This window comes from Trichechus manatus, unplaced genomic scaffold (genome assembly GCF_000243295.1).
Source record: "Trichechus manatus latirostris isolate Lorelei unplaced genomic scaffold, TriManLat1.0 scaffold00373, whole genome shotgun sequence".
NCBI classification, from domain to species: domain Eukaryota; kingdom Metazoa; phylum Chordata; class Mammalia; order Sirenia; family Trichechidae; genus Trichechus; species Trichechus manatus.
This window is the reverse complement of record NW_004444309.1, coordinates 388,804-416,337: the sequence shown is the minus strand read 5'-3', so window position 1 is coordinate 416,337 and position 27,534 is coordinate 388,804. Positions and strand designations below refer to the sequence as shown.

The following is a 27,534-nucleotide window of genomic DNA, read 5'->3' as shown; positions in this document are numbered from 1 at the left end:
CTATCTAGTCTTATAAACCTCATCAGTATAACCTCATCACAGTGATAGAATTTACAACACATAAGGAGATCACATATAACCTCATCATAGTAATAGAGTTTACAACACATAAGGAAATCACATCAGATTACACAATCATACAATACTGGGAATCATGACCCAGCCAAGTTGAGAGATATTTTGGGGGGACACAATTCAATCCATGACATCATCTCATCTTGCCTCTGGACAGGAGCTGCCCATTTAGTCTCATGCATCTGCTTAAGCTAAGAAGCACACTCTTCACAAGTATCATTATATGTCCCATAGTCCAGTCTAATCTTTGTCTAAAGAGTTGGCCTCGGGAAAGGTGTTAGTTTTGGGCTAAAGGAGAGTCTGGGGGCCATGTCTTCCAGGTTCCCTCCAATCTCAATCAAACCAGTAAGTGTGGTCTTTTTACTAGAAGATGAATTCTGCACCCAACTTTTCTCCTGCTCCGTCAGGGACTCTCTGTTGTGTTCCCTGTGAGGGCAGTCATTGTGGTAGCCGGGCACCATCTAGTTCTGGTCTCAGGCTGATGAAGTCTCTGATTTATGTGGCCCTTTCTGTCTCTTGTCTTTTGCCCATTTTTAATTGGGTTATTTGTCTTTTTGTTGTTGAGGTGTTGAAGTACTCTATAGATTTTAGAGATTCAATCCTTGTCAGGTATGTCGCACCCAAAAAAAAATTTTCCCAGTCTCTAGATTCTCTTTTTACTCTTTTGGTGAAATCTTTTGATAAGCATAAGTGTTTAATTTTTAGGAGCTCCCAGTTACCTAGTTTATTTTCTGGTGTTTGTGTGTTGTTAGTTATGGTTTGTATTCTCTTTATGCCATGTGTTAAGGCCTCTAGTGTTGTCCCTATTTTTCCTTCCATGATCTTTATTGTTTCAGGTTTTATATTTAGTTGTCTGATCCATTTTAAGTTAGTTTTTGTGAATGGTGTAAGGTATGAGTCCTGTTTTTTCTTTTTTTTTTTACAGATGGATATCCAGTTTTGCCAGCACCATTTGTTAGAAAGACTGCCTTTTCCCCCATTTAATGCTATTTGGTCGTTTGTCAAAGACCAGCCCACCATAGGTGGATGGATATACATCTGGGTTCTTGATTCTGTTCCATTGATCTATGTGTCTGTCCTTGTACTAGTACCAAGCTGTTTTGACTACCACGGCTGTATAGTAGGTTCTGAGAACAGGTAGTGTGAGGCTTCCTAAATTTGTTATTTTTCTTTAATAATGATTTGCATATCTGGGGCCTTTTTCCTTTCCATATTAAGCTGGTGATTATTTTTTCCATCTTGTTCAAGAATACTGTTGGTATTTGGATTGGGATTGCATTGTATTTGTAGATTACTTTGGGTAGAATTGACATTTTCATAATGTTGAGTCTTCCTATCCATGAGCATGGTATGTTTTGGTTTCTTGCAATTGTGTTTTGCAGCTTCCTTTGTATAGGTCTTTTATGTCCCAGGTTAGATTTATTCCAAAGTATTTTATCTTTTTAAGGGCTGTTATAAATGGTATTGTTTTTCTGATTTCCTTTTCAATGTTCTCATTGTTGGTGTATAGGAATTCAACTGATTTTTTATGTTGATTTTGTATCCTGCTACTCTGCTGAATCTGTTAGTTCCACTAGTTTTCTTGTGGACTCTTCGGGGTTCTTTATGTATGGGATCATATCATTTGCAAATAGGGATAGTTGTAATTCTTCCTTTCCAACTTATATGCCCTTTATTTATTTTTCTTGCCTTACTGCTCTAGCTAGGACTTCCAGCACAGTGTTAAATAGGAGTGGTGATAAAGGGCATCCTCGTCTTGTTCATGTTCTCAAGGGGAATGCTTCAGCCTCTCTCCATTGAGAATGATGTTGGCTGTTCATTTTGTATAGATAGCCTTTAGTATGTAGAGGAATTTCCCTTCTATTCCTATATTATTGTGAGCTATTATCAGTAATGACTGTTGGACTTTATCAGATGTCTTTTCTGAGTCAATTGAGATGATCATTTGATTCTTTTCTTTTGTTCTATTTATGTAGTGGATTACACTGATTGATTTTCTAATGTTGAACTATCCTTTCATACCTGATATGAATCCCACTGGTCGTGGTATATTATTTTTTTGATATGATGCTGAATTTATTGCCTAGAATTTTGTTGAGAATTTTTGCATCTATATTCATGAGATATATTGGTCTTTAATTTCCTTTTTTTGTGGTATCTTTGCCTGGCTTTGACATTAGGGTTATGCTGGCTTCATAGAATGAATTTGGGAGTATTCCTTCCTTTTATGTGCTCTGAAATAGTTTGAGTACTACTGGTGTGAGCTCTTCTCTGAATGTTTGGTAGAATGCTCCAGTGAAGCCATCCAGGCCAGGGTTTTTATTGTTGTTGTTGAGAGTTTTTTTTTTTTTTTTTTTTTTTAATTCCTTCTTCAATCTCTTCTCTTGTTATGCATATATTCAGATTTTCTATCTCTGCTTGTGTTAGTATAGTTAAGTAGTGTGTCTAGAAATTTGTCCATTTCCTCTAGGTTCTCAAATTTGTTGGAGTACAGTTTTTCATAGCATTCTGTTATGATCCTTTTTATTTCAGCTAGGCATGTTGTAATGTCCCCCATCTCATTTCTTATCTGGGTTACTTGCTTCCTCTTCTGTTTTTCTTTTGTCTGGCCAGTGGTTTGTTGATCTTTTCAAAGAATCAACTTTGGTCTTGTTGATTCTTTCTATTGTTTTTATGTTCCAGGTTCATTTATTTCTGCTCTAATCTTTACTATTCCCATTGTTCTGGTGACTGTGGGCTTCTTTTGGTGTTCTCTTTTTATTTGTTCAAGTTGTAGGGCTAGCATTTTGATTTTGGCCCATTCTTTTTCGATGCGTGCATTTATAGCTATAAATTGACTTCTGAGCACTTCCTTCGTTGTGTCCCAAAGATTTTTGAATGATGTGTTTTCATTCTCATTTAATTCTGGGAATTATTTTATTCCCTCTTTGATTTCTTTTATTACCAAGTTGTTTTTAAACAAAGTGTTTTTCAGTTTCCATGTATTTGATTTTTTTTCCTTGCTTTTCCTGTTATCTGTTTCTGCTTTAATGGCACTGTGATCAGAGATAATGCTTTGTATTATTTTGATGTTTTGGAGTTTATTGAGGATTGCTTTGTGACCTAAAATATTTTCTATTCTGGAGAACATTCCATGTGTGTTGGAAAAGAATGTATACTTTGCTGCTGTTGGATGGAGTGTTCTATATATGTCTATGAGGTCGGGTTGGTTGACTTTGGCCTTAGATCTTCCATATCTTTATTGAATTTCTTTCTAGATATTCTGTCCTTTACCGAGAGTGGTGTGTTGATGTCTGCTACTATTATTGTGGAACTGTAGTTTTCTCTTTTCAGAGCTGTTGGAGTTTGTTTCATGTATGTTGGAGCCCTGTCATTGGGTGCATCAACATTTATTAAGGTTATCTCTGCTTGGTGGATTGTCCCTTTAATCATTATGTGGTAATCTTCCTTGTCTTTTATGGTTGATTTTGTCTTAAAGTCTGTTATATCTGGGACTAATATTGCCACTCTTGACTTTTTTTGGATACTGTTTGCTTAATATATTTTTTCCATCCTTTGATTTTTTAATATATTTATGTCTTTGTGTCTGAGGTGCGTGTCTTATAGACAGCATATTGATCAGTCATGCTTTTTTATCTATTCTGCCACTCTCTGACTCTAAACAGATGTATTTAATCCATTTACATTCAGTGTGATTATCAATAGGCATGAGTTTATTGCTGTCATGTTGTTGTGCTTTTTTGTGTGATGCTGATGTTTTCTTGTTTCTCTTACCTTCCCATGCTTAGTTCCTTTTGTTTGTGGATTTTCTTTTCTTTCCTTTCCTTTCCTTATTATACATTTTGTGTTTACTGAGTCTTTATGTTTTTCTTCTTTTTTATTCTGCATAGGTTTGTTACTTTCTTTGTGGTTACCTTGAAATTTACCCTTATCTTCGTAAGTTTGAACCAGTGTTTTTATTACTTGATATTACCTTGACTTCCTCTCCATTTGAAAGTCCTACACCTACACCATTTATTCCTCCTTTTGTTGTTTTGATGTTGTCATCATTTACAGATTGATGTCTTTTTTCCTCTGGTTTAAGTCTTTTCACTTTGTTTTATTGTTGGTATCTGGCTGATGCTGTCCTGTGTCTTAGACTCTGGCCGTTGTCTGATTGTTGTTGGTTCTCTAACCAAAGGACTCCTTTGAATATTTCTTGTAAGTTGGTTTGGTTCTTACGATTTCCCTTAATTTCTGTTTATCTGGAAATGTCCTAATTTCATCATCATATTTGAGAGAGTGTTCTGCAGGATATATTATTTTCGGTTGACAGTTTCTTTCTTTCAAGGTTTTATATATGTCTTGCCATTGCCTTCCTGCTTACATAGTTTCTCCTGAGTAATCAGAGTTTAGTCTTCTTGTTTCCCCTTTGTAAGTGACTTTTTGTTTTTCTTGAACTGCTCTCAGGAGTCTTTGTCTTTATTCTTGTCAAGTGTGATTATGATTTGTCTTGGTTAGTTTCTTTTGGGGTCTATCTTATGTGGGGTTTATTGAGCTTCTTGGATGGTCAACTTCTTATCCTTCATATTTGGGAAGTTTTCTGCCACCTAATATTCAACAATCCTCTCTGTGCTTTCCATTTTCTCTCCCTGTTCTGGAACTCTGATCACATGCAAATTTTTGTTCTTTATTGTGTCCCACATAATTCTTAGGTTTTCTTAATTCTTTTCTCTGATTTTTCCTCAAACAAAGTGGTATCCATGGCTTTGCCTTCAATCTCGCTGATTCTGTTTTCCATTATTTCAAATTTGCTCCTAAGACCTTCTATTGAGTAGTCTGTTTCTAAATTTTGTTGTTTATCTTTTGGATTTCTAGTGGTTGTCTTGTGTGATTTCTAATTGTTTGTTTATTTTGAAGTCTTATTCTTGTATTGTTTTCCTGAATTCTTTTATTGCTTTGTCTGTGTTTTCTTTGATTTTGGCTATGATTTTGTTGGTTTCGTATGTGTTTTTCATGATTTTGTCTGTTTTTTTCTTTTTGTTTGTCTGTGTTTTGCTTGATCTCTTTCCTAATCTTTTAGAAAGCCCTAAATATTAGTCTTTTGAATTTCATATCATGTAGTTCCATTGTCTTTTCTTCTACTGGAAGGTCATCTGATTCTTTGTTTTGGTTATTTGCTTCAGCCATTTATCCTTCTTTTTTATATGTTTTGATATTGTCTGCTGTGTCCAAGACATTAAGGTATTATTTTCTTTATTTATTGATTGTATGTTTGTTTGTTTCTTCCTGCTTCTTTGTTTTGCTTTGATATGTCAGAACAGGCAGGCCAGCCGTGCTTTGTTGCTTACTCATCTGTGGGCTTGATAGCTCTCACCACCTTGTTCGGGTGGACAGGGCCACAGCAGTACATTGGTTTGGTGATGTGGTTGAGGGTGGACTGTCTGCCCCCTGATGTTGGTCCAGCAGTGTGGGATCATTCACAGCCCCTTACCAAATGGGGGGGGGGTCAGATGGGGAATGGTACCAACACATTTCCTTTCATTCAGCAGGTAGTTCATTGGTGGGAGGGGAGGAACAGTCTGGGTCTGGTGCAGCAGCAAGCCTGAGTTGGGGGCACTCTAGCCATGGAGGCGCGGGAAGGGGGGATGGTTTACAGGGCTGGGTGTGGGGAATAAAGAAAAGAAATCAAATAGAAAGAAAAACAAGTGCTGGTAGCCAGCAGGTGGTGGCAGGGCGGATCTGGGGGCTGACAGGAAGAGGGGGAGGTGGCATACAGTGATAAGTGGGAGGTAGAAAGCAGCAAGCCAGTGTCACTGTAGCCAAGGCAGAACAGTGTAGCTCAGTGGAAGGGGGTAGAGGTGGGTACAGAGCTAGGTAAGAGGGAGTAAGGAATGGAAGAAAGGAGAAAAAAAGGAAAAAAAATGGCATGGCAGGAGCTGACAGGTGGGAATGGGTCTGACTCCACTGGTGATGGGCCAGCGTGTCTCTAGCCTTGTCTAGCCAAGGCAGTGCAGTGTGGCCTGCAGGAAGCGGTAGAGGTGGGGTATGGGCTAGGTGGGAAGGAGAAAGATAAGGAGGAGAGGGAAAAGAAGAAAAAAATAGCACAGCCAGAGCTGGAAGTTGGGTGCAGGGCAGATCCTGGCTGGCAGCGGGCCAGTGCCTCTTTAGCCAAGGAGACGTGGCATGGCTTAGTGGGACAGGGTAGATGTGAGGTATGGGCTAGGTGGGAGAGAGAAAGAAAAAGAAGGAAGGGAGGGAAATGGCATGACAGGAGCTGGCAGGTAGGAATGAAGTGGACCTGGGTTGGCAGCAGGCTGGTAAGCTGTCTAGCCAAGGAGGCTCGGAGTAGCCCATCAGGATGGCTGGAGTTGATGTGAGGGCAGAAGGGTGAGGAGTGGGAAAGAGTGTTTCTCTGGTTACTGGGTGCTCTGTCTCATTTTTGAGCTCCATGAAGTTGCCTTCCTGTACTTCCTGTCAGGGATGGTTGATGGCTGTGCTCCAAGATGACAACACTGTGCCATGTTAGTTGGCAGGGGATCTCCACTCCATATCTCTCTTAGTTCTCTGTTTCCCTACAGTTTCTACTTCCATTTGGTGTTTGATCTGTTTCTTTATCCCTTCATTTGATACTTAGGATTCCAGGATTGATATTTATATCTGTTTTACTTAGTTTTGGGGTGGTCTTTGCTGCAGAGGGATGGCATGATGCATCTGTCTAGGGCACCATATTGGCTTTGCCTGCCCCATGAAGCATTCTTACTTTGCCAGGAGAATGGATTGCAGAACTGATGTCTAGGGTCATCCTTTTGATCTGTTATTGTAATTGCCGTCAAGTCAGCTCCGATTCATAGCAACCTTGTGTATAATAGGACAAAACATTGCCCAATCCTGTGCCATCTTCATGATATTTGATATGTTTGAGCCCATTGTTGTGGCCAAGGATGGATTACCCAATAAGCAAAGTATGTGGTGAAACCTATATGAAATTGTGCACTACAGATTCATAAATAAACACAAGTAAACTCATGCATACCTTGCTTACTGTAAACCTGTGTGCATGTTGCTTATTGGTTAATCTACCCCTGGTTGTAGCTATTGTGTCAATCCATTTCACTGAAGGTTTCTCTTGTTTTCACTGACCCTCTACTTTACCCAACATTATGTCCTTTTCTAGTGATTGCTCTTTCCTGATGAGATGTCCAAAGTAAGCAAGATTAAGTTTCACCATCCTCACTTCTCCCTAAAGCCTGCAGTTAATCTGATAGTGGAAGTGTCTTAAAATTGGGAAGGTTCAGGCTTTCTTAGAAATCTGATGCTATTGTATATAGCTAAGATAAGTCCAGGAGGGTCCTCTAAGGAACAAGAAGTGAACTACAGACCCTAAACTGACATTACAGATAGATTCAGCCAAGACTATGGTGGTAGGTTTGTATAGGGAATGCTTATATTAGACTAACATTCACCCTGAGACCAAGTTTCCTGCCCAATAACCTTATATTCATGGAGTGGAGAAATGTCTGTGATAAAGTCTAGGTCAGCCTTTTTGAACTGGGCTTTTGCAAGAGAATTAAGCCCTGATGTCCTAGTGCATCCATTGTATGAAATGAAGAAACTTTTCTCCTTTGCATGTACTAGTTATGTACCATTCACGGGAGAAGTGAGAAAATAGTCACTCAAATAATTTTATGTTTTGTGGTTCAAATGAGGCACCCTCAAGAGAGCTGGATCTGTAAAGGTTGGAACAACCCCAAATAATGCTACTGAAGAACTTCATCCTGGGTTCAGGATCCCAAGGCATCCCATAACAACCAACGTCTGGAGGGCCATTAGTGTATGGATAAAGGGCCCTATGGGGGCTCTGGAATGTTGTGCGGGAATTATGATGCCATTGCATAGCTCTTCCATAAAGCTCCCAAGGGAATTTACCTTTCCCCCCAGGAGAGTGAGAAGCCCTGGTGGACTTGTTTTTTTTAGGTCACTAATGGTGGTTCAGTGGTAGAATTCTTGCCATCTGTGCAGGAGACTTAGTTCAATGCCAGGCCAATGTACCTCATGTGCAGTCACCACCTATCTCTCAGTGGAGGCTTGCATGTTCCTGAGAGAACTGACATTCTGGAAAAGTCACTGGTTTCAGTGATGCTTCTTGACTAAGGTGGACTAAGATGAAAGGCCTGGTGTTCTACTTCTGAAAATCAGCCTATGAAAACCCTATGGATCACAATAGTCTGATCTACAACCTATCATGGGGAGGGTGCAGGACCGGGTAGTGTTTCATTCTATTGTGCATGGGTTGCCATGAGTCAGAGTCCAGCTCCACAGCAGCTAGCAACAATAAAGGTACTTGTATTCATTACTAATGCTATGTAACAAATTACCCAAAATCTTAGTGGCTTAAAACAACTATGTTTATCGTCTCGTAGTTTCTGTGTGTCAGGAATCCAGACATAGCTTAGGTGGCTCTGCAGTCATCTCAGTCACTCTTGTGGTTGTTGGCCAGAGGCCATTCTCAGCTCCTTGCCACATGGACGTCTCCAACATGGCAGCTTGCATCATCAAACCAGCATGCAAGCTGAAAAGACAAGAGCCACAGTCTTTCGTAACCAAATCATAAAAGTGGCGTCCCATCAGTTTTGCTGTATTTTGTTCGTGGATTCAGCCCACACTCAAGAGGAGGGGATAACAGAAAGAGACAGAGATTGAGGGCTATCTTTGAAATCTGCCTTCCACAGTGCCCAACCAAGCTTCTAGGCATTTCACTTCCTTGCTCCTGCTCACTTATCCCCTTCCTAATATACTAGAATTTAGTAACATGTTCAGCAATTCAAAATGTGGCAGTATCACGGAATAGCAAATCTCTATTTTAAGTGTTCTTTTATGAAACACAGGGTTTCTGCAATACTAAGTAAGGGTAGCTGCTGAGGCAGGAAGTATGAGCAATATATGTTTCTGTGGATGAACAAATTAATCTGCATATGAAATCCCAGTGAGATTGACATGAAATAAAAATTTCATGCCGTACAGTGTATCGGCGTTGCCCATAAAATGAGATTAAAAGGAATTTCTGATTTTACAATTGTCATACTTTTAAAATTGCTTGCATTTTTCTCTTCTAAAGAGGTGAGTTTGAACCTAGGGGCCCATTGTGCGTTTGGCATTTTATTTTTTTTGGTCATCTTGCTTCTCCTCATAGCTGAGAGCAGGCTTCCTTACACAGAGCTGAGCTGGGAATGTATTAGATGTTCTCAGCTGTAAAACCCAAATCTATGATTCTAAAAGCCTGTAGTAAGTTCATTGTCCCCTGTCCTGAGGGAACTGACATTCTGGAAAAGTCACTGGGCCAAGAGCTTTTTCTCTCTAATCCTGTCTTCCTCACATGCTTCAGCTTTGAGTTGGGTCCTGGTGGCAGGGAAAGGGGAGGAGGAGACACTGTTCTCCATAAGACTCCATATGGCAAGAGCAATGACACTTCTTGGGTAGTGCAAACAGTTAATGCACTGGGCTGCTAACTGAAAAGTTGCAGGTTCAGGTCCATTCAGAGGCATGTTGGAAGAAAGGCTTGGCAATCTACTTCCAAAAAATCAGCCATTGGAAACCCTATGGAGGACACTTCTACTCTGAGACTCATGAGGTTGCTGCGAGTTAGAATCAACTTAATAGTAATTGGTTAGAGCAGTGACAGAGTGAGGGTCAAGAGGTTTAAGTGGAGGAGGGAGGGAGTGAGAGGGACATGCCCCCCCCACCTGCCTCCAGAATCCACAGTGTGTGGCTCCCTTGGAGACAGACAGGTCTTTCCCGGGAAACTTGTCCCACTCCCACTTCTGTGTCTTAAACTTGTGTCTCCCTTTGCCTTCTGTGGCCATAGAGTTCAGGGACCTGGAACATAGGAGGAAGATAATCCACAATTTTCTCTGCTGGGTCTGACCTCTGTAGTTTGCTGTGAAACCGAAGGAATAGAAAGGAAGAACTGTAGTTTTCTGTTGAGGAATAGATCTTTAACAGCCCCACCTAGGGCCTAGTTGAGGTCTAGTCTTCCTTTCAAACTTCCTTTAAGCCATAAATGGGATCCGCTGTTATGATGTTGCTGGATTGGCTCACCAGCATTTTCCCCATCTTCCTGTTACTACCCAGGAGCAGCAGCCTACCCCTCCCTTCTGGGCAGGACACTGCAACCGTTGATTTCCGGAGTTCAGTAGAAACTGCTTCTTTGGGTGTTGGTAGAGTGTGTGAACATGCATACACAATGTACAAGGGCACAGAATAGACGATTACACTAACATCTGGAAGCTTACACATACCCCAGTTCTTGGAACAGTCCCAGCGTGGAGATATTGTAGCCTTGTGTTAAAGACAAGGACCTTAGAGACTGTCTTGGATTGAATTGTGTCCTCCAAAAATGTGTGTCAGCTTGCCTAGTCCATGATTCCCAGTATTGTGTGATTGACCACCATTTTGTCATCTGATGTGATTTTCCTATGTGTTATAAATGCTACCTCTATGATGTTAATGAGGTAGGATTAGCGGCAGTTATGTTAATGAGGCAGGACTCAATCTACAAGATTAGGTTGTGTCTCAAATCAATCTCGTTTGAGATATAAAAGAGAAGCAAGCAGAGAGACATGGGGACCTCATACCATCAAGAAACAAGAGCCAGAAACAATAGCGGGTCCTTTGGACCTGGGATCCCTGGGCTGAGAAGCTCCTCAGTTGGGGAAGATTGATGATAAGGACCTTCCCCCAGAGCTGACAGAGAAAGAAAAGCCTTCCCCTGGAACTGGGACACTGAATTCAGTCTTCTAGCCTTCTAGACTATGAGAGAATAAATTTCTGTTTGTTAAAGCTATCCACTTGTGTGTATTTCTGTTATAGCAGCGCTAGATGACTAAGACAGACTGACAGGAGCTGTCTGACCTGAAATGAGGTACTTAACCTTCCTGTGCCTTACTCTCCTCATTGTTGTCATTGTTAGTTGACCTCAAGTCAGCTCTGACTTATGGCGACCCCACGTATAACAGAACGAAACTTTGCCTGGTCCTGTATCATCTTCATGATTGTTGGTATGTCTGTGTCGATCCATCTCATTGAGAGTTTCCTTAACCTTCACTGGCCCTCCACTTTACCGAACATGATGTTCTTCTCCAGCAATCAGTCCTCCAAAGTAAGCAAGGATGATGCCTCCAAAGTAAGCAAGTTGAAGTCTCAGACAATATTTTGTGATCCATAGGGTTTTCATGGCCAATTTTCATAAGTAGATCACCAGGCCTTTCTTCCTAGTCTGTGTTAGTCTGGAAGCTCCGCTAAAACCTGTCCACCATGGGTGACCCTGCTGCTATTTGAAATACTGGTGGTACAGCTTCCAGCATCACAGCAACACACAAACCACCGCGGTACAACAAACTGACAGATGCCGGGGGAGGGAGGTGTCTCCTAATTAGTGAATTAATAAGACAGTGGCCACTTCATTGGGTTATTATGAACACTCAGTATGCAAGATGCTCAGTTCAGCACCTGGCAGTAAGGGCTCAACACATAGTAGTTTAAAAATATCCCATGAAGTGGATATTGTCATCACTTTAAACCAGGGAACTGAGGCTTAGAGAAGTGAAGTAACCGCCAAGCTTCCAGACACCTAAGGTTCAACCCAAATGTGTCTACTCCTAAACCTGCTGATTTCCCTCACATCATGCTGCATATTTGTGTGACCTTTCCCCATTCTCTAACTGTCCTCAAGTCTCCCCTCTGAGATGCCAGAGCCTCCTTTCAAGAGTTTGTTTGCTCAGACTTGGAGATATTGGTCAATTCTGAGAGAGGCCAGAGTAGCTTTCCTTTACACTGACATTTTAGTAATAATAATTATGCTCTCCTCTCTGCTTCAGAGTTATTTGGTCTGCCTCATCATTACTCCCTCCTATTTTTATGCATGAGATTAAATCCTGAATGTTTATAATTTATAACCAAGTCTTTTCTTCCATAAGGGCAACATGCTATAGGAGAATCCTCAGGTGCCCAGGAGTCAGAGAGCTGGAGTCCTAGCCACAGCGAGCCAAGAAACCATCAGCAGCCTGTATTGCTCATTGAGAAAATGAGAATGCTGATGATAATAAAAATACTTTCCTTATGGGTTGCTGCCAGTATTTAATGAGTTTGTGTCATAAAATAAAAGGCATTATGCACATAATTCTATCGCTGTGATAACTTAGAGCAATCATCATTCAGTATGTTTCTGACATGCCCAAGTTGTCACATACTCAGGTGCAGAGATGGGACGAGGATGCGCAGGGGAGTCGTGATCAGCTGGTGGAGAGAGGGAAGAGGGGAGAAGCTTATACCCAGTGCCCTCGGGTTAACATCTGTCTTAGTTATGCTGCAGTAACAGAAGTATCACAAGCGTGTGGCTTTAATGAACAGAAATTTATTTTCTCACAGTTTAGGAGGCTAGAAGTCCTAATTTAAGGTACCGGCTCTCTCTCTCTCTGTCTCTCTATCTCTCAGTCCGCTCAGGAAAAAACCCTTGTTTCAGCTTCTCTAGCCCCAGCATTCCTAGTTCCTTGTGATCTTCACGTGGCCTCTCCCTCTTCCTCATTTGTGCTTGCTTCTCTCTTGGTCTAATCTACTCTTTTTATGTATTAAAGGAATTAGGTTTAAAACACACCCTATACTGTTATGGCCTCATTAGCATAATGATGAAAACCCTGTTCCCAAATGGGATTACATCCACGGGTGTAGGAGTTAGGATTCCAGCACGTATTTTGGGGGACACAATTCAATCTATAACAGCATCTCAGAGCACTTCTCTGGAAGCATCAATAAGTGGCATTGACTATTCTAGAGGTTGACAGTCCAGGAAGCACTTTGAGTCCCACTTTAACTTGGGGGGATGAAGAGTCTTATTCAAGTCTTTCTTTTTCCAAAAAAAAAAGAAACACTACACGTCAAAAATCAGATTAGCGGAGTTTGTGTTATTCATGAGCTGCTGCAGCAATCAGGACACCAGCCCTGTGAGTCTGTGTTCCCCACTCAGCAGCAATCTGCCCTCCCTCTGATTCCGGAAGAGTTGCTTGGTGATCCCACCCCCACACACATCTCTCCTGCTGACTCTTGTCTCTCTCCAGTAAACCCTCTGAATCTTTAATAAATTATAAATATGCTTTCTCTTCTATGTGCCCGTGCCAGTTCACAGGATTGGCAGCCTTTTTCTTTCCCTTCGTGCCCCTAATAGATCTCATTGTTTGAAAAATCTTTTAGATCCCTCTCACAGAAAGCCCACAGTCTGAGCAGACCCTCCTCAAGGCAACCAGCTTTAAAGATTTGTCTCAGCCTTACTGTTGCTGATCCCCAGCGCTCCTTCACAAATGGGGCTGCAGGCCCTGGGGTTGGATGGCAAGTGGTCTGTGCACTGGGGGTCAGAGACAGTGGCCCTTCCCAACACCAGGGCTTGGGCTCCTGTGCCTTGAGCAAGGGTGAAGTCTGAGGGGAAGATCATGTGGGTGAGTGGGACAAGCACAGGTTAGGAGGCACAGGACCTGGGTTCAACTCACCTCAGTCACTCACCAGATGTGTGACTTTGAGTGAGATTCTGAGCTTCCATTTTCCTCATCTGTAGAGTGGGATTCTCACAAGCTGTTGTGAGGGTCAAATATGACAAGGTATAAGTAAGGGCCCCGTGAGCTTTAAGCAGGGCAGAAGGAGCGCACCATGAATTCCTGTGAGCCAGGATGCCTGTGTCTGGGAGCGGTGAGGCACCACCCTCCTGCCTGCCCTCCCTGGGCCTGTGGACTTGAGGAGCTTATGTGATTACTGCCCAGCCTCATGGAGCAACCCCGCTGTCCTTTCTACCACAGGCACAGGAGACTGGGTAGGCTCAGAGGCCAGGATCACAGCTGTCTAAATGATGCTGGTGTGATACCAAGTTCTGCACAATTCAGGAGGTTGATTCATCTTGGATCATCTCCAAGTTTCCTTCCTTTTCTCAACTGTGTGTTTATGGTTCTAGTCAGTAAGCACTAAGTACTGAACATTACATGAAGTCTGGGTTAGCTCCTCTGTCCCAAACCAAATCACACCTGTTGCCTCCAGCTGATTCTGACTCATGGAGACTCCATGTGTTACAGAGTAGAACTCCTGCATAGAGTTTTCTTGGCTGTAATCTTTACAGAAGCAGATTGCTAGGCCTTTCTTCCACAGCACCACAGGGTGGATTTTAACCACTAATCTTTAGGTTAGCAGCCAATTGTGCTACCCAGGGACCACTTTCTAGCTGCCATTTACTCAGCATCTATTAAACACCGTTGCATGTATTATCTCCAGTCTTCCTAATAAGCCTGGAAGGGAGGTATCTGCCCACATTTTGCAGGTGACAACAATGAGGCCCAGAAAAGGTAAATAACGTGTCCAAGGGTATATAGATAGTTCTTGGCAGATCCAGGATTCAAACCCAGGTCTGTCTGGCATCAAAACCCAGGTTCTTTTCACTAACATTGATGATACATTCTTTTATCTCTCCTCTTTCTCACAATAATCCCTCACCTGCTGGTTGGACAGGGTAGAACCACATACCAAAGATACCTTTCCAGTCCACCCAAGATCTGGCTCCTCCCAAAGGGAGGAGTCATCTGCAGATTTGGACTTGATATTAAAAACAATAATAGCTACTATTTGTCAAGTATCTACTATTACCTAACATAGTAATAATCTAGAAAAAAATCTACAAATTAAGAATTATTATCTCTATTTCACAGATGAGGAAACTGAGGTTTAGAAAAGTAAAGCCAGATGCCCAGTCACACAGTTGAGCCTCAGCTGTAAAATGGTATTTGTGACATTCCATTCAAACCCCATGCCAGTGATCTATTCCCAAAAGATCACAGCCATTGAAAACCCTACAGAACAGTTCAACTCTGGCACACATAGGGTGGCTATGAGTCAGAATTGACTCCATGATAACTGTTCCTTTTTTTTTTTTTTAATTAAATGCCTACTACAGTCATAGCTTCTGATTACTGATGCTGTGAGAACCTTTCACCTTAGACCATTGGGCCCAACCCCCTGGTTTACAAATGAGCAAACAGAGATATGCAGAAGTGAGTGATTTGCCCAAGGTCCCACAGTTGGTTCTATGAACTGCTTCACTTAGCCTGCAGGTCCAAAACTGTGACTGTGACTGGGATGCTCCATTCATCTGTCCTCACCACACCCTATCTGTCTGCCTGTCTCTCTGTCTGTCCACACCGCACCCTGTAAGATCAAGATGCACACCGTCTCCCCAACAAAACCTTCAGTATCCAGGCAGAGGTACAGCCTCCCTTTCTCCACTCCCTTACCACAGTGTGTGTGCATGCTTCTGAGCATTGTGTGTTGATGCCACACAGGGGTAGATTAACCAGTAAGCACAGTACTCACCGGCCTACAGTAAGCAACGTATGCATGGGCTTAATTGTGTTTACTTACTAATCTGTAGTACACAGTTTAACCTGGGTTTCACCATGTTGTGCACTACAGATTAGTAAGTAAGCACAGTTAAGCTTGTGTATGCCTTGCTTATTGGGTAATCTGTCCCTGCATTGGTAATTGCCATACAGCCAGGAGAGGCCTGGCATCCAGCCACACACTACCCTGGCAGCCTTCTGAGCCACTCTTCTCAATATCTCATTCCTTCTCCCCTGTCTCTGTAAACCATGTTGGAGGGAGACAAGGAGGCCCCACTCCTCTCTCCACTTTATTGTCTTCCTTTAAAGAGACAGATAGTCATCCTTCCCTCTCCCCTGACCTCCACCCCATTCCTTTTTGTGCTCACTGCACTTGCCCCTCCATTCTCTCACACAAGCCAAGGGTCCCCTCAAACCCCACATGACCAGCCATCTTCCTTCTGCCGTTTCCACTGCCCCCCAACTCAAAGTCAGGCCTGTATCCAAAGATAGGCAAGTCTGGGACAGAAAACTACTCCTGGGAGGCTCTGAGGCCAGTGCCTTTTCTCACTGAGGCCATTTGAATGCATTTTCCTATTCTTTTTATAATAGCTATCTAATGCTAACAAAGGAGTTAGAGCTGAACTACTAGCTGAAAGATTGGTGGTTTGAAACCACCCAGAGGCACCTTGGAAGACAGGCCTGGTAATCTGCTTCTGAAAGGTCTCAGCCTTGAAAATCCTGTGGAGCATAGTTCTATTCTGCACACATGGGGTCACCATAAGTTGGAATTGACTTGATGGCAGCTAACAACAGCAACAATACTAACAAATCACCCCAAAACTTAGTGGCTTAAAAAAACAGTAATCATTGATTATTTCTCATAGTCTCTGTGGGTCAAGAATTTGGAGTGTCGTCACTGGGCAGTCCTGGTTTGGAGTCTCTTATAAAGCTGCAGTCAGCAACCCACTGGAGCTGCAGTCATCTTAAGGATTGACTGGAGCTGGGGAACCCACTTCCAAGGTAGCTCATTCACAGGGCTGAAAGTTGGTGCTGGCTGTGGGCAGGAGGCCTCAGTGCCTCTCTTCATGGTCATCTCTCCACAGGGCTGCTTGAGTCCTCACAGCATGGCAGCTGGCTTCCCTCCAAGTTATCAAGGCAAAGACTGCAGGGCTTTTATGATTTAGCTTTGGAAGTCATACACTGTCAGTTCTACTATATTCTATTCATCATACAAGTTAGTTCTGATTCCGTGTGGGAGGGGACTACACAAAGGTGTGAAGACCAGTACGTGAGAACCATTGGAAGCCATCTCAGAGGCTTCCAATAAAATGTTACATCTTCACGGGACTTAAGAATGTATTTCCCCACTTTCTTTCGTCCCTCCCTATCTGGGCATCTCGTATACCTAAATTTTATTCTAGGGTCATGGAGATGGACATGAGTCCCTTCTCTAGAGGGACTCATAGTCAGTTGGGGCATACAGTCTCATCATTAGATGTACTGGAAGATATATATGTACAGAATTATGGGAGCACAAAGGACATGTGATTACATATGTGGGGGAATATGGGACACCTTCACAGAAGAGGGGACATTTGCTCTGAGTCTTGAAGGATGAGTAGGAGCTCCCCACATAAAGAAAGGAGGAAGAACATTGCTCCATGCTCCATGCAGAAGTAATAGCATGAATAATGGCAGAGAGTCACAGTAGCAGGTGAGGCTGAAATTGTAAAGAGTTTTGAAGGCAATGCTAGGGATTTCGGACTTGATACATCAGGAGTCACTGGAGGGTTTCAAGCCAGAGGACAGCCAATGGAGAGCTACATGGTGGACAGGGCATGACTGGCAGGGGAAGAAGCTGGAGGCAGGAAGACTAGTCAAGAGGCTACTGCAGTGATCCCATGAGGAGTGATGAATATCTGATCTGGGGCCACAGGGAAGAGAGAAGAGGGGTAGATTCAGGAGGTGGAAATGACAAGATCTGCTGAATTATCTCTGCAGGGAGAGAACAGGAAGGCAGGAAAGTTTTACAGGTTATGAATTACCTTTTCTAGTGCCTCTTTCCTTGGGGTCTTCCTTCGCCAACTATTAGCTCCCTGTGGATGACCCGAACACAGCCTGTGCTCAGGTCCTGAGCAGGAAAGCCCAGAAAATAGCTCCAGTTCCTGGGACTTTTTTTAAAGTTCTCTGGGCCAACACCATAAACCTTCAGTGTTTATTCTTGCAGAAAATAAGTGTTTAGAATTACCAGGGAGACCAAAGAGACATCAGACCCATTGTCCTAGAACTGAGGTCCTTAAAAGTTCTAGACCATAGACTTCTTTGGGAATCTATTGAAAACTAGAAACCATCTTAGTTCATAAAAAATGCACATTTGCACACACAGTTTTGCAAACAACTTCAGAGGGCTGACGGCCCCCTTGAAGCCCATCCTTTGGTGTCTAGACCCCAAATTAAAAGTCTCAGGCCTAGGAACAAGTTGGAAAATGAGGAGAGCAAATGTTTGACTCCCCAAACATCTGTTATTTATTTCCTCTTTTAATACTCTGTCCCCATAATTGGACAACCCCTGAAATGGCAAGAAACAGGAGGAATCATTTACCCAGCGATAGCCCCTGGTGGCATCAGCCTTACTTGGTGGGTTTATTTTCATTATTATAGTAATTTTCAGGCTGGGGCCTACAATTTTCACTTGCAGCAAGGTATTAAATTGAAATTACTCCGGATGTAATTGTTTTATGAAATAATCCAGGATACGTGGAAATGGATGCTTTTTTAAGATGGTGTTTTATTGTTTATACCGGGGTCTGGGGGGCTCTGCCTCTTTAAACAAGCCAGATTTAGATGTGTAGGGGGGGGTGGTGCAGGGGTCAGCGTGGTGTGATGGGCTGGAACTGTTGGCCCAGAACATGGCTGGGATCTGCCCTTTGCCCGTGGCACAGATGGAGGGGCTGGAAGGACACAGACTGGGGGAAGGAACCTAAGACTTGGGATTGGGTTTATGTGGCTACTAGGAACCATTGGAGGAGCCGTGGTGGTGCGGTGGTTAAGCACTCACCTGCTAACCGGAAGGTCGGTGGTTCAAACCCACCAGCCACTCTGCAGGAGAAGATATGGCAGTCTACCTCCATAAAGATTACAGCCTTAGAAACCCTATGGGGCAATTCTACTCTGTCCTACAGGGTCACTATGAGTTGGAATTGACTCAATGGCACACAGCAACAACAGGAATCACTGTGTACAAACTCAGGCATGTAAGAAATACCACCTTTATTTTCTTTATGTTAGTTGCCATCAAGTTGATTGCAGCTTATGGCAACCCCATGTGTGCAGAGTAGAACTACTCCATAGGGTTTTCAAGACTGTGACCTTTCAGAACAGATCTCCAGGCCTGTCTTCCGAGGCACCTCTGGGTAGGTTTGAACCACCAAACTTTCGGCTAGCTGTTGAGTTCTTAACCATTTGTGCCACCCAGGAACTGCTTTATTTTCTGTACATCAACTCAATTTGACTCCAAGCCCAAGTTCCCCTTAGGTGGGGGGAAATTCAGCTTCCATCATTCTCAGAGCTCCCTCCCCCCTCTCAGGGCTGGGCTAAGTCCCAGGTCTCTTACCCAGTGCTGCGCAGTGGGGAGGCCCCACCAGATGCCAAGCATCGGTGATACTGGTGACCATGATGATACCCTCTATTCTAGCCCCTTAGATCTCCTTTGTACCCAGAGGTCTTATGTGTTCTGCTGCTTTTTCCTTCTCCAGATGTAATCTGCTGGTATATTGTACAGACCTTCCACCTACCAGCATCATCATCACTTTCCATAACGAGGCCCGCTCCACCCTACTCAGAACCATTCACAGGTAAGGCAGCCTTTCTTGTCCATTCATTAACCAGTGCTGGCCCTGGCACTTGGCAAGGGCGTGTCAGCTCACTGTGCGCCCAGCCCCGTAATGAGAGTGTCTTAGGCTGGGTTCCCTAGAGAAGCAAAACCAGTAAAGCATATAAATATATAGAGAGATAAATTTATATCAAGGTAACAGCTCACATGATTGTAAAGGCTAGAACATCAGAAGTCCATGGATCAGGGGAGAGGCCTCTCCCAATTCACGCAGCCACAGAAGCTGACAAGCCCAAGATCGGCAGGTCAGAGAGCAGGGCTCCTGCTCACAGGCCGTGAAGGTTGACGAGCTCCAAGATTGGCAGGCAAGACTGCAAGATTTCTTCTGATTCACGTAGCTACAGGGGCTGGTGAACCCAAGATCAGTAGGTTGGGGAGCAGGACTCTTTCTCACAGGCTGTGAAGATCGACGAATCCCAAGATCAGCAGCTAAGCTGCTAGCTCAAGTCCCAGGAACCGGAGGTGAGACGACAGGAGGCAGCCGCAGGATCCAGCATGAGCAAAAAGCCAGAACGTCTGCTTATATTCAGAAGCAGCCCACACCCCCCAAGGAAACTCCCTTTCATCTGATTGGCTACTCACAGCACATTCAATCATGGGAGTGATCACGTATAAACACTGAGAATCATGGACCAGCCAAGATGACACACAATCTTAACCGTCACAGAGAGTATAAGGCATTTCTAGCTACATGCCAGGTACTGTTCTAAACCTTCATATGCATTAACTCAGTCACTCCTTATCATATACGGGAGGCTATTATCCTATTTTTCAGGGATGAGACGAAGGCCCTAGCTGTTAGGTAATTTGCCCAAGGTCATTGGCAGTAAGTAGTAGAATTGGTCCCAGAGCCCTTGCCCTTAACCACCAGGCTAGACTTCCTCTAGAACATTAGTTCTAATCTTCATGACTGATGAGGAAACTGAGGCCCAGAACGTTAAGTAACACCCCATGCCCAAGGCTGCATAACAAGAAGCATCAGGCTGGCAATTAGAACTCAGTCTGCTTCCCATCACAGCACCCTGCCTCTCCACTGCCTTCTCCTAGCCTTCCAGGCACGATGATGGTGCAAATCAGAACAGCCTAAGGGTAATTGTTAAAGTTCACTTTCTGGGCAGTCTTCTATCTGTTCCAGTCCCCATTCCCCGCCTGGCCTCTCTCCATCTGCCCTCAGATCCTCACCTGGCCATTTGCTGACTCTGTTAGGTGGATCTTTACCATGTATGGCCTGTAACCTGCATAGATTTTTGATACACAAATATCCCCGACCCAGCCCCCAGCACAACTCTCCTCAGAACCCAGACCTGCTCCCAGAAGAATTACCCAGAAATTGATTCCTCACCCAGATCTTGGAAGACCCTGGCTGTTTCAGCTCCCCTTCCCTCCATGAAGTGCTCCTTCCTCTCCTCCAGGGCCCTTTCCCCAGGCCCACCCTCCCCACCATCCCCTGACTGTCTCCACTACACCGTTTCCTTATTCAGCTTCTGGCAGCATTTGTGTCTTAGATGATAGGAACAGCAGCCACCAGCCTTGAAGTTCCGATACTGTGCAGGCATATCTTGGCTCATTCTCTCTACTAGGTGAGGCAGGATGCCATTGCTATGCCGACTTTGCAGCTGAGGAAACTGAGCCGTAGAAATACTACATTAAGGCCCAAAGTCATTCAGCTAATGGTAAAGCAGGAGGCCAGGCCTTGCACTCTGACTTCAAAGCCCTTCTTCTCAGCAGCCTGAATAGGGCAAGGCTAGCCCCAGCAGTGACATTTCAGCCTCACTGGGGGAGGTGTTGGGGCCAGGAGTGCACACAGCTGCCTCCTCAGCCCAGGAGTGGACTGGCCTTGCAGTAAGGTGCTCCTCTGACACAAAGCCTGCTGCAGCTGGTCCCAGATCTGCTAGCCAGCACCTCAGATTGTCCTCCGGTCCCAGAGAAGGAGATCAGATTAAATGGGAGCCAAAGAGAGTACACCAAGTGAAGCATACTCTCTTGCCATTTCCATCAGACTAGTCAAACTGTTTCTCCTTTGCACACCTGGTGTGGTTGTGGGCAGGCAAGAATTCTGAGAGGGTAAAATTGCCAAAAGGCCTGTAAAAAAACAAAAAACCAAACTCACTGCTGTCAACTTGATTCCGACTCATAGCGACCCTACAGGACAGAGTAGAACTGCCTCCATAAGGTTTCCAAGGCTGTAAATCTTTATGGAAGCAGACTGGCACGTCTTTCTCCCACAGAGCAGCTGGTGGGTTCAAACCGCCAACCTTTCAGTTAACAGCTGAATACTTTAATCACTGCACCGGTAGGACAATGGGAAATAAATTCAGCGATAGGTTTGCCCTGAGGGAAGGTCTAAGTCTTCACTATGACTGAATATTCACTGTGACCTTATTGACACAGGGAGTGACCTGTCCAGACACACAGTTCTCAGGTGTCTTCAAAAGAGGGACTACTAATAATAGCTGGCACAATCACTGTTGAGAATATTGAATGAATTCAGACAGGTAAAGGACTTGGAACAGTACCTGGCACATAGTGAACTAGTACAAGTGACAGCAGGTGGTATGATGACCCTCCTCAGCCTGGATTGACAGCAGTGGCCCTTGAACCTGAGCAGCCCCATGGAGGGCTTATTACAACAGTTTCTTGGGCCCCATTCCCAGAGAGTCTAACTTAGTAAGTCCAGGGTGAGGACTGAGAATTTGCATTGCCAGCAAGTCCCCAGGTGATGCTGATGCTGCTGGTTTGGGGACCACACTTTGAGAACTACTGCTACTAAGTCATAAATATTGCTATTCTTAGCTACAATATCATTGTTATTATTGATACCCACATTCACAGAGCAACTGCTGTGTGCCAGGTGCTAAGCTCCTTTCACGCACATAGCAGCATCCCTGTGAGGTAGGTAGTAATATCTCCATGGTGTCGCCAAAGAAATTGTAGTTCTGAAGGTTAAATGCTTACTGAAGCTCTACCAGCAAGTGAATGGTGGATACAGATACAGTACTTGAATCCAAATCAGTCTCACTCCAGAATGACTCAACTCTACCACCAACCAGCCTTGGCCCTTCATTCAACTGGTATTTATGGAACTTTTGATAAAAACCTGCCTGCGTGTAGCACCATGGAGTTCACAAAGCAATTTCCAATGCGTTTCCTCATTTCATACACACAAAAGCCTGTGAAGTAGGTCAAAAGTATTAGAATCATCTGCTTTTACAAGGAAAACGTAATTACTGCGGAAGAGTAAGGATTGGAGAGGACCAGTGTCTTGTTCATGATGGTACAGCTAGTACGTGGTGGAGCCCACCTCGCCTCCACACCCATGCTCTTCACATTGCATACTGCCTCTCTGGGTGCTCCTCCATGTGCTTCATGTTTGGGGGGCAGCAGGCAGAAAGCAGACTGCGTCGACACTGCCAGTGCAGTCACTCTCTGGCAGAGAGGTGAGCCACCTACATGAGATTCAGTTTTAGAATAAGTTCCAGGCGGTGTGACCTGTGTATGCCAGCAAGTGTGAGCACATACTTCCATGCTAAGGCCATGTAAAGAAGGGGCATGGAACAGCTAGCATTAGCATGGGGAAAAAAGAAAAAGCATATCCTTATCCTAAGCCAGGCTCAGGGAGTCCCTGTGTGGTGCAAATGATTAACACTCTGGGCTGCTAACTGAAAGGTTAGAAGTTCGAGTCCACCCAGATGCACCTCGGAAGAAAGACCTGGCCATCTACTTCCGAAAAATCAGCCATCAAAAACCCCACGTAGCACAAGTCTACTCTGACACGCATGGGATTACCATGAGTCAGAATCGACTTCATGGCAACTAGAAGGAAAAAAAACAAACAAACTAGGCCCTGTAGAAATGGGAGGATTTGCTCTGCTGTTGAGGGGTGGTGAGGTGTCCTGGCAGAAAAACCTGTTGGAAGCAAAGGAAGACACGGGAGCAAACAGGGTGTGGGAAGTGGGAGTGGGGGCAGATGTGTGGGAGGCAGGGAGCCTGCAGCACCGTCTGAGCCAGGCCAGGTCCCATGGACAGGATTTGACCTTTTCCTTCTCCAGCCTCCCCAGGGGCCCAGAGCACAAGCCCCATCTGAGGCCTCCCAGGCTGGAGCCACTTTACAGAGGCCTCGCCACTACTCCAATTGCTCTGATTAAAAAAAACCCAAAAACCTGTTGCTGTCGAGTCGATTCTGACTCATAGCGACCCTATAGGACAGAGTGGAACTGCCCCATAGGGTTTCCAAGGAGCAGCTGGTGGATTTGAACTGCAGACCTTTTGGTTAGCAGCCACCAGGACTCCAATTGCTCTGATTAGAGGAGCAAAAACAAGCCAGGTGTTACCAGGAAATGGTATAATTAGCACTCACTGCTGCTGATTTCTTTTCTAAACCCTGGACATTTTTTATTCATTAATCATCTCTCAGTTCAACCAGCACAGAGCCGGCATGTGGTTTACCTTTTGATGTTCACATAAGAGAACTCTTGAATTTCAAAGAGCTGGCAGAGATTTGGGAGAATCGGATGCAGACACTACAGCTGTGATCAAACCTCATTAGAGGTTATTCTTCAAGCAGGTTTTTCCCTCTCTTTCTCCCTCTCCCCTTCCCTCCATGATTAGAGGGATGGTTGTTGGTTTTGTGCACCTTTTCTTTGGGACAGATCGTGGTGAGTAGTCCCCTCCTTCCACCGCCCTCCCTAGGTTGGAGGCTGCACCCCACCCCCACCCCGTGCTCCTGACAGCAGGCTCAGGTCTTTGTAGCAAGGTTTTGTTCTCCACCTTATACTAGTCGCCACGGTGAGAATCAAAGCTTCATAAATAAAGGCAGCTTCAGGCAAAGTTCTCCTCATGGAGGGTCTCTGCATCTTGCATAGAGGAGACGGCCCACTGAGAACTGGGCTCAGAATGACAATCCTGAGAGGAGGGCCCCACACAGCACCCATTCTGAGTCCCCTTTCCATATACATGGGGCTCTGGGTATCCTGTGGTGGGTGGTATGGCCCAGCCTGAGGAGCCATGCAGTTCAGGGGAGACAGGATCCAGCCATCTCGGTCATTCCTGAGGCCCAGAGTTAACACTGAAACCTAGACCTTGCCCCTTGTTAGAGCCACAGTCAACTCAATTTGAAAATCATTAATGATGCACAAAATGGTAATAGTTGCTACCATTTATCATCGCTAAATGGTTAAAAGCTCAGCTACTAACTGAAAAGTTGATGGTTGGAATCCACCCAGAGGTGCCTTTGAAGATAGGCCTGGCAACCAACTTCTGAAAAATCAGCCATTGAAAACCCTGTAGAACACACACGAAGACACATGGAGTTGCCATGAGCTGAGGTTTACTGGACAGCAACTGGTTTTTTGTTTTGTTTTTTAAATTGCCAAACATTGTGCTAAATGCTTTATATGCATTTTCTTCTTTAATCCTCTCAACAGCCCTGTGAAGAAGATACTACTATTATTATCCCATTTTATAGATGGGGATATTTTACTGCACAGAGCAGTAAAGTAACTTGCCTAAGATTACACAGCTTGTAGAAAGTAGCTTCTAGATCACAATCTTCTGGAGGGTAGAGATCACGTCTTTTTTGTTCTTGTGTGCCTAGCACACAGTAGATGTGAACTAAATGTTCCTCAAGTGAGTGGTTATTCAGAAGGTTTTCACTGGCCAATTTTTTCAGAAGTAGACTGCCAGGTCCTTCTTCCTAGTCTGTCTTAGTCTGGAAGTTCTGCTAAAACCTGTCCACCAAGGGTGACCCTGCTGGTATTTGAAATACCGGTGGCAAAGCTTCCAGTGTCACAGCAACACGCAAGCCACCACAGTACGACAAACTTGACCATCTAAGGTGGAAATAGATGGGTGAGGTACAAAGCCAGCCCTCAGAGTCAGGCAGCGATAAATGCAGCAGGAGGCATCTGGTACAAAATGCTGAGGGAGCCCAGAGGAGGAAGCAATTAATTCTAAGTAGATTAGGAAGCTTTTAGAAAGGAAGACACATTTAAACTGGGCCTTGTGAGCAGACTAGGGACATTGCAAGCAGTGGCAGCTGTGGGAGAAAAGGCTCTCAGTTATGAATGAGCAGGGCACCATCAGAGAGCGGCACTGTCCCCCTAGTAACCCAAACCCAATGCCGTCAAGTCAGTTCCAACTCATAGCGACCCCATAGGGTTTCCAAGGTTGTAACTCTCCATGGAAGCTGACTGCCACATCTTCCTCCTGTGGAGCAGCTGGTGGTTTCAAACTGCTGACCCTTCAGTTAGCAGTTGATTGCTTTTACTACTGCACCACCAGGGCTCCCTATCTTCCTGATACTGTATTGTAAACATACCACTTGCCGTGGAGTCAGCTCCGACTCAAGGTAACCCCATGTGTGTCAGAGTAGAACTCCATAGGGTTTTCACTGGCTGATTTTTCATAAGTAGATCACCAGGCCTTTCTTCTGAGATGTTTCTGGGTGGACTTCAACCTCCCACCTTTCTGTTAGCAGCTGAGCACATTAACCATTTGCACCATCCAGAGACTCCAACTGGGTTGTAAAAGAAGCTTAAATCCAAGTAGTTTCAATACAACCTGGATCAGACTGTGTTTGTGTAGTCTCCCACGCCGCCTGTCCCACTCTCTGCAGTCCTCTGCCTCCTGGTGTCCATGGGGCATCTTTACATCCATGTCCTGTTGCCAAAGAGCTAGCATACCGCAGACCTCATTCTTTATCTGCCTACCTGTAGCGTGGACAGACACAACAGGTTAAGCCACAGCTAAGAAGGTCTGGGGAAGGGTCTGAGAATCAAAGCTAAAGTCAGGTGGCAGGAAGGAGAGAGGCTGATGTCTGAGGGGTACCTGTATAAGTCATAAGAGGCACAGGGGCAGTAGAGGGCCCCAAGTTACATTTTTGGTGCCTCACAGATGAGCAATGTGGCTGGACTAACCCTTTGATTTCTCTGAGTTTTCATTCCTCAAACGCAGTGGTGCTATTTAAAACTCAAGGTTAATATATGTATTTTGCCACTAGAAGTCATAATGAGTTTTCCTCTTTCATTCCACAGTGTATTAAACCGCACCCCTATGCATCTGATCCAGGAAATCATATTAGTAGATGACTTTAGCAATGACCGTAAGTATTATCTCTTACATTCTCTTTAAGCACAAATGTCTGTTCCCAACTCCTGCATAACAGGCAGAGGTGAGTCCATGATTAGCTGGGGTGGAGGAAAGCCTAGGTTGGTAATAGTGCAGTGTCTAGAAACTCACTACCTACCTAAATTAACACAAACAGAGGTAGAACAACTAAATAAACCCATAACAAAAGAAAAGATTGAAAAGGTTATTTAAAAAACTCCCAACAACAGCAACAAAAAAGCCCTGGCCCTGATGGCTTCACTGGAGAATTCTAAAAAACTTTCAGAGAAGAGATGACACCACTTCTACTAAAGGTATTTCAGAGCATAGAAAAGGACGGAGTACTCCCAAACTCATTCTATGAAGCCAGCATAACCCTGATACCAAAACCAGGTAAAGACACCACTAAAAAAGAAAATTACAAACCAATATCTCTCGTGAACATTGATGTAAAAATCCTCAACAAAATTTTAGCCAATAGAATCAGCAACATATCAAAAAAATAATTCACCATGAGCAAGTGGGATTTATACCAGGTATGCAGGGATGGTTCAACATTAGAAAAACAATCAACGTAATTCATCACATAAATAAAACAAAAGACAAGAACCACATGATCTTATCAATCAATGCAGAAAAGGAGTTCGACAAAATCCAACACCCATTCATGATAAAAACTCTCAATAAAATAGGAATAGAAGGGAAATTCCTCAATATACTTAAGAGCATTTATACAAAACCAACAGCCAACATCATCCTAAATGGAGAGAGTTTGAAAGCATTCCCCTTGAGAACAGGAACCAGACAAGGATGCCATCTTTCACCACTATTATTCAACATTGTGCTGGAGGTCCTAGCCAGAGCAATTAGGCTCAAAAAAGAAATAAAGCACATCCACATTGGTAGGGAAGAAGTCAAAGTATCTCTATTTGCAGATGATATGATCTTATACACAGAAAACCCCAAAGAATCCACAAGAAAACTATTGGAACTAATAAAAGATTTCAGCAAAGTCTCAGGATACAAGATAAACATACAAAAATCAATTGGATTCCTTTACACCAACAAAGAGAACCT

General features: G+C 43.9%; 1 protein-coding gene across 1 annotated transcript in view; it reads left to right on the top strand.

Annotated features, from left to right (window-relative positions):
- GALNT14 (polypeptide N-acetylgalactosaminyltransferase 14) overlaps positions 1 to 27,534 on the top strand; it is a 153,185-nt gene that overhangs the window by 30,851 nt on the left and 94,800 nt on the right. The window contains exons 3-4 of the mRNA XM_012559895.2: positions 19,217 to 19,315; positions 26,385 to 26,452. Coding sequence (XP_012415349.2) covers positions 19,217 to 19,315; positions 26,385 to 26,452 — 167 coding nt within the window. The remainder of the gene's footprint in view (positions 1 to 19,216; positions 19,316 to 26,384; positions 26,453 to 27,534) is intronic.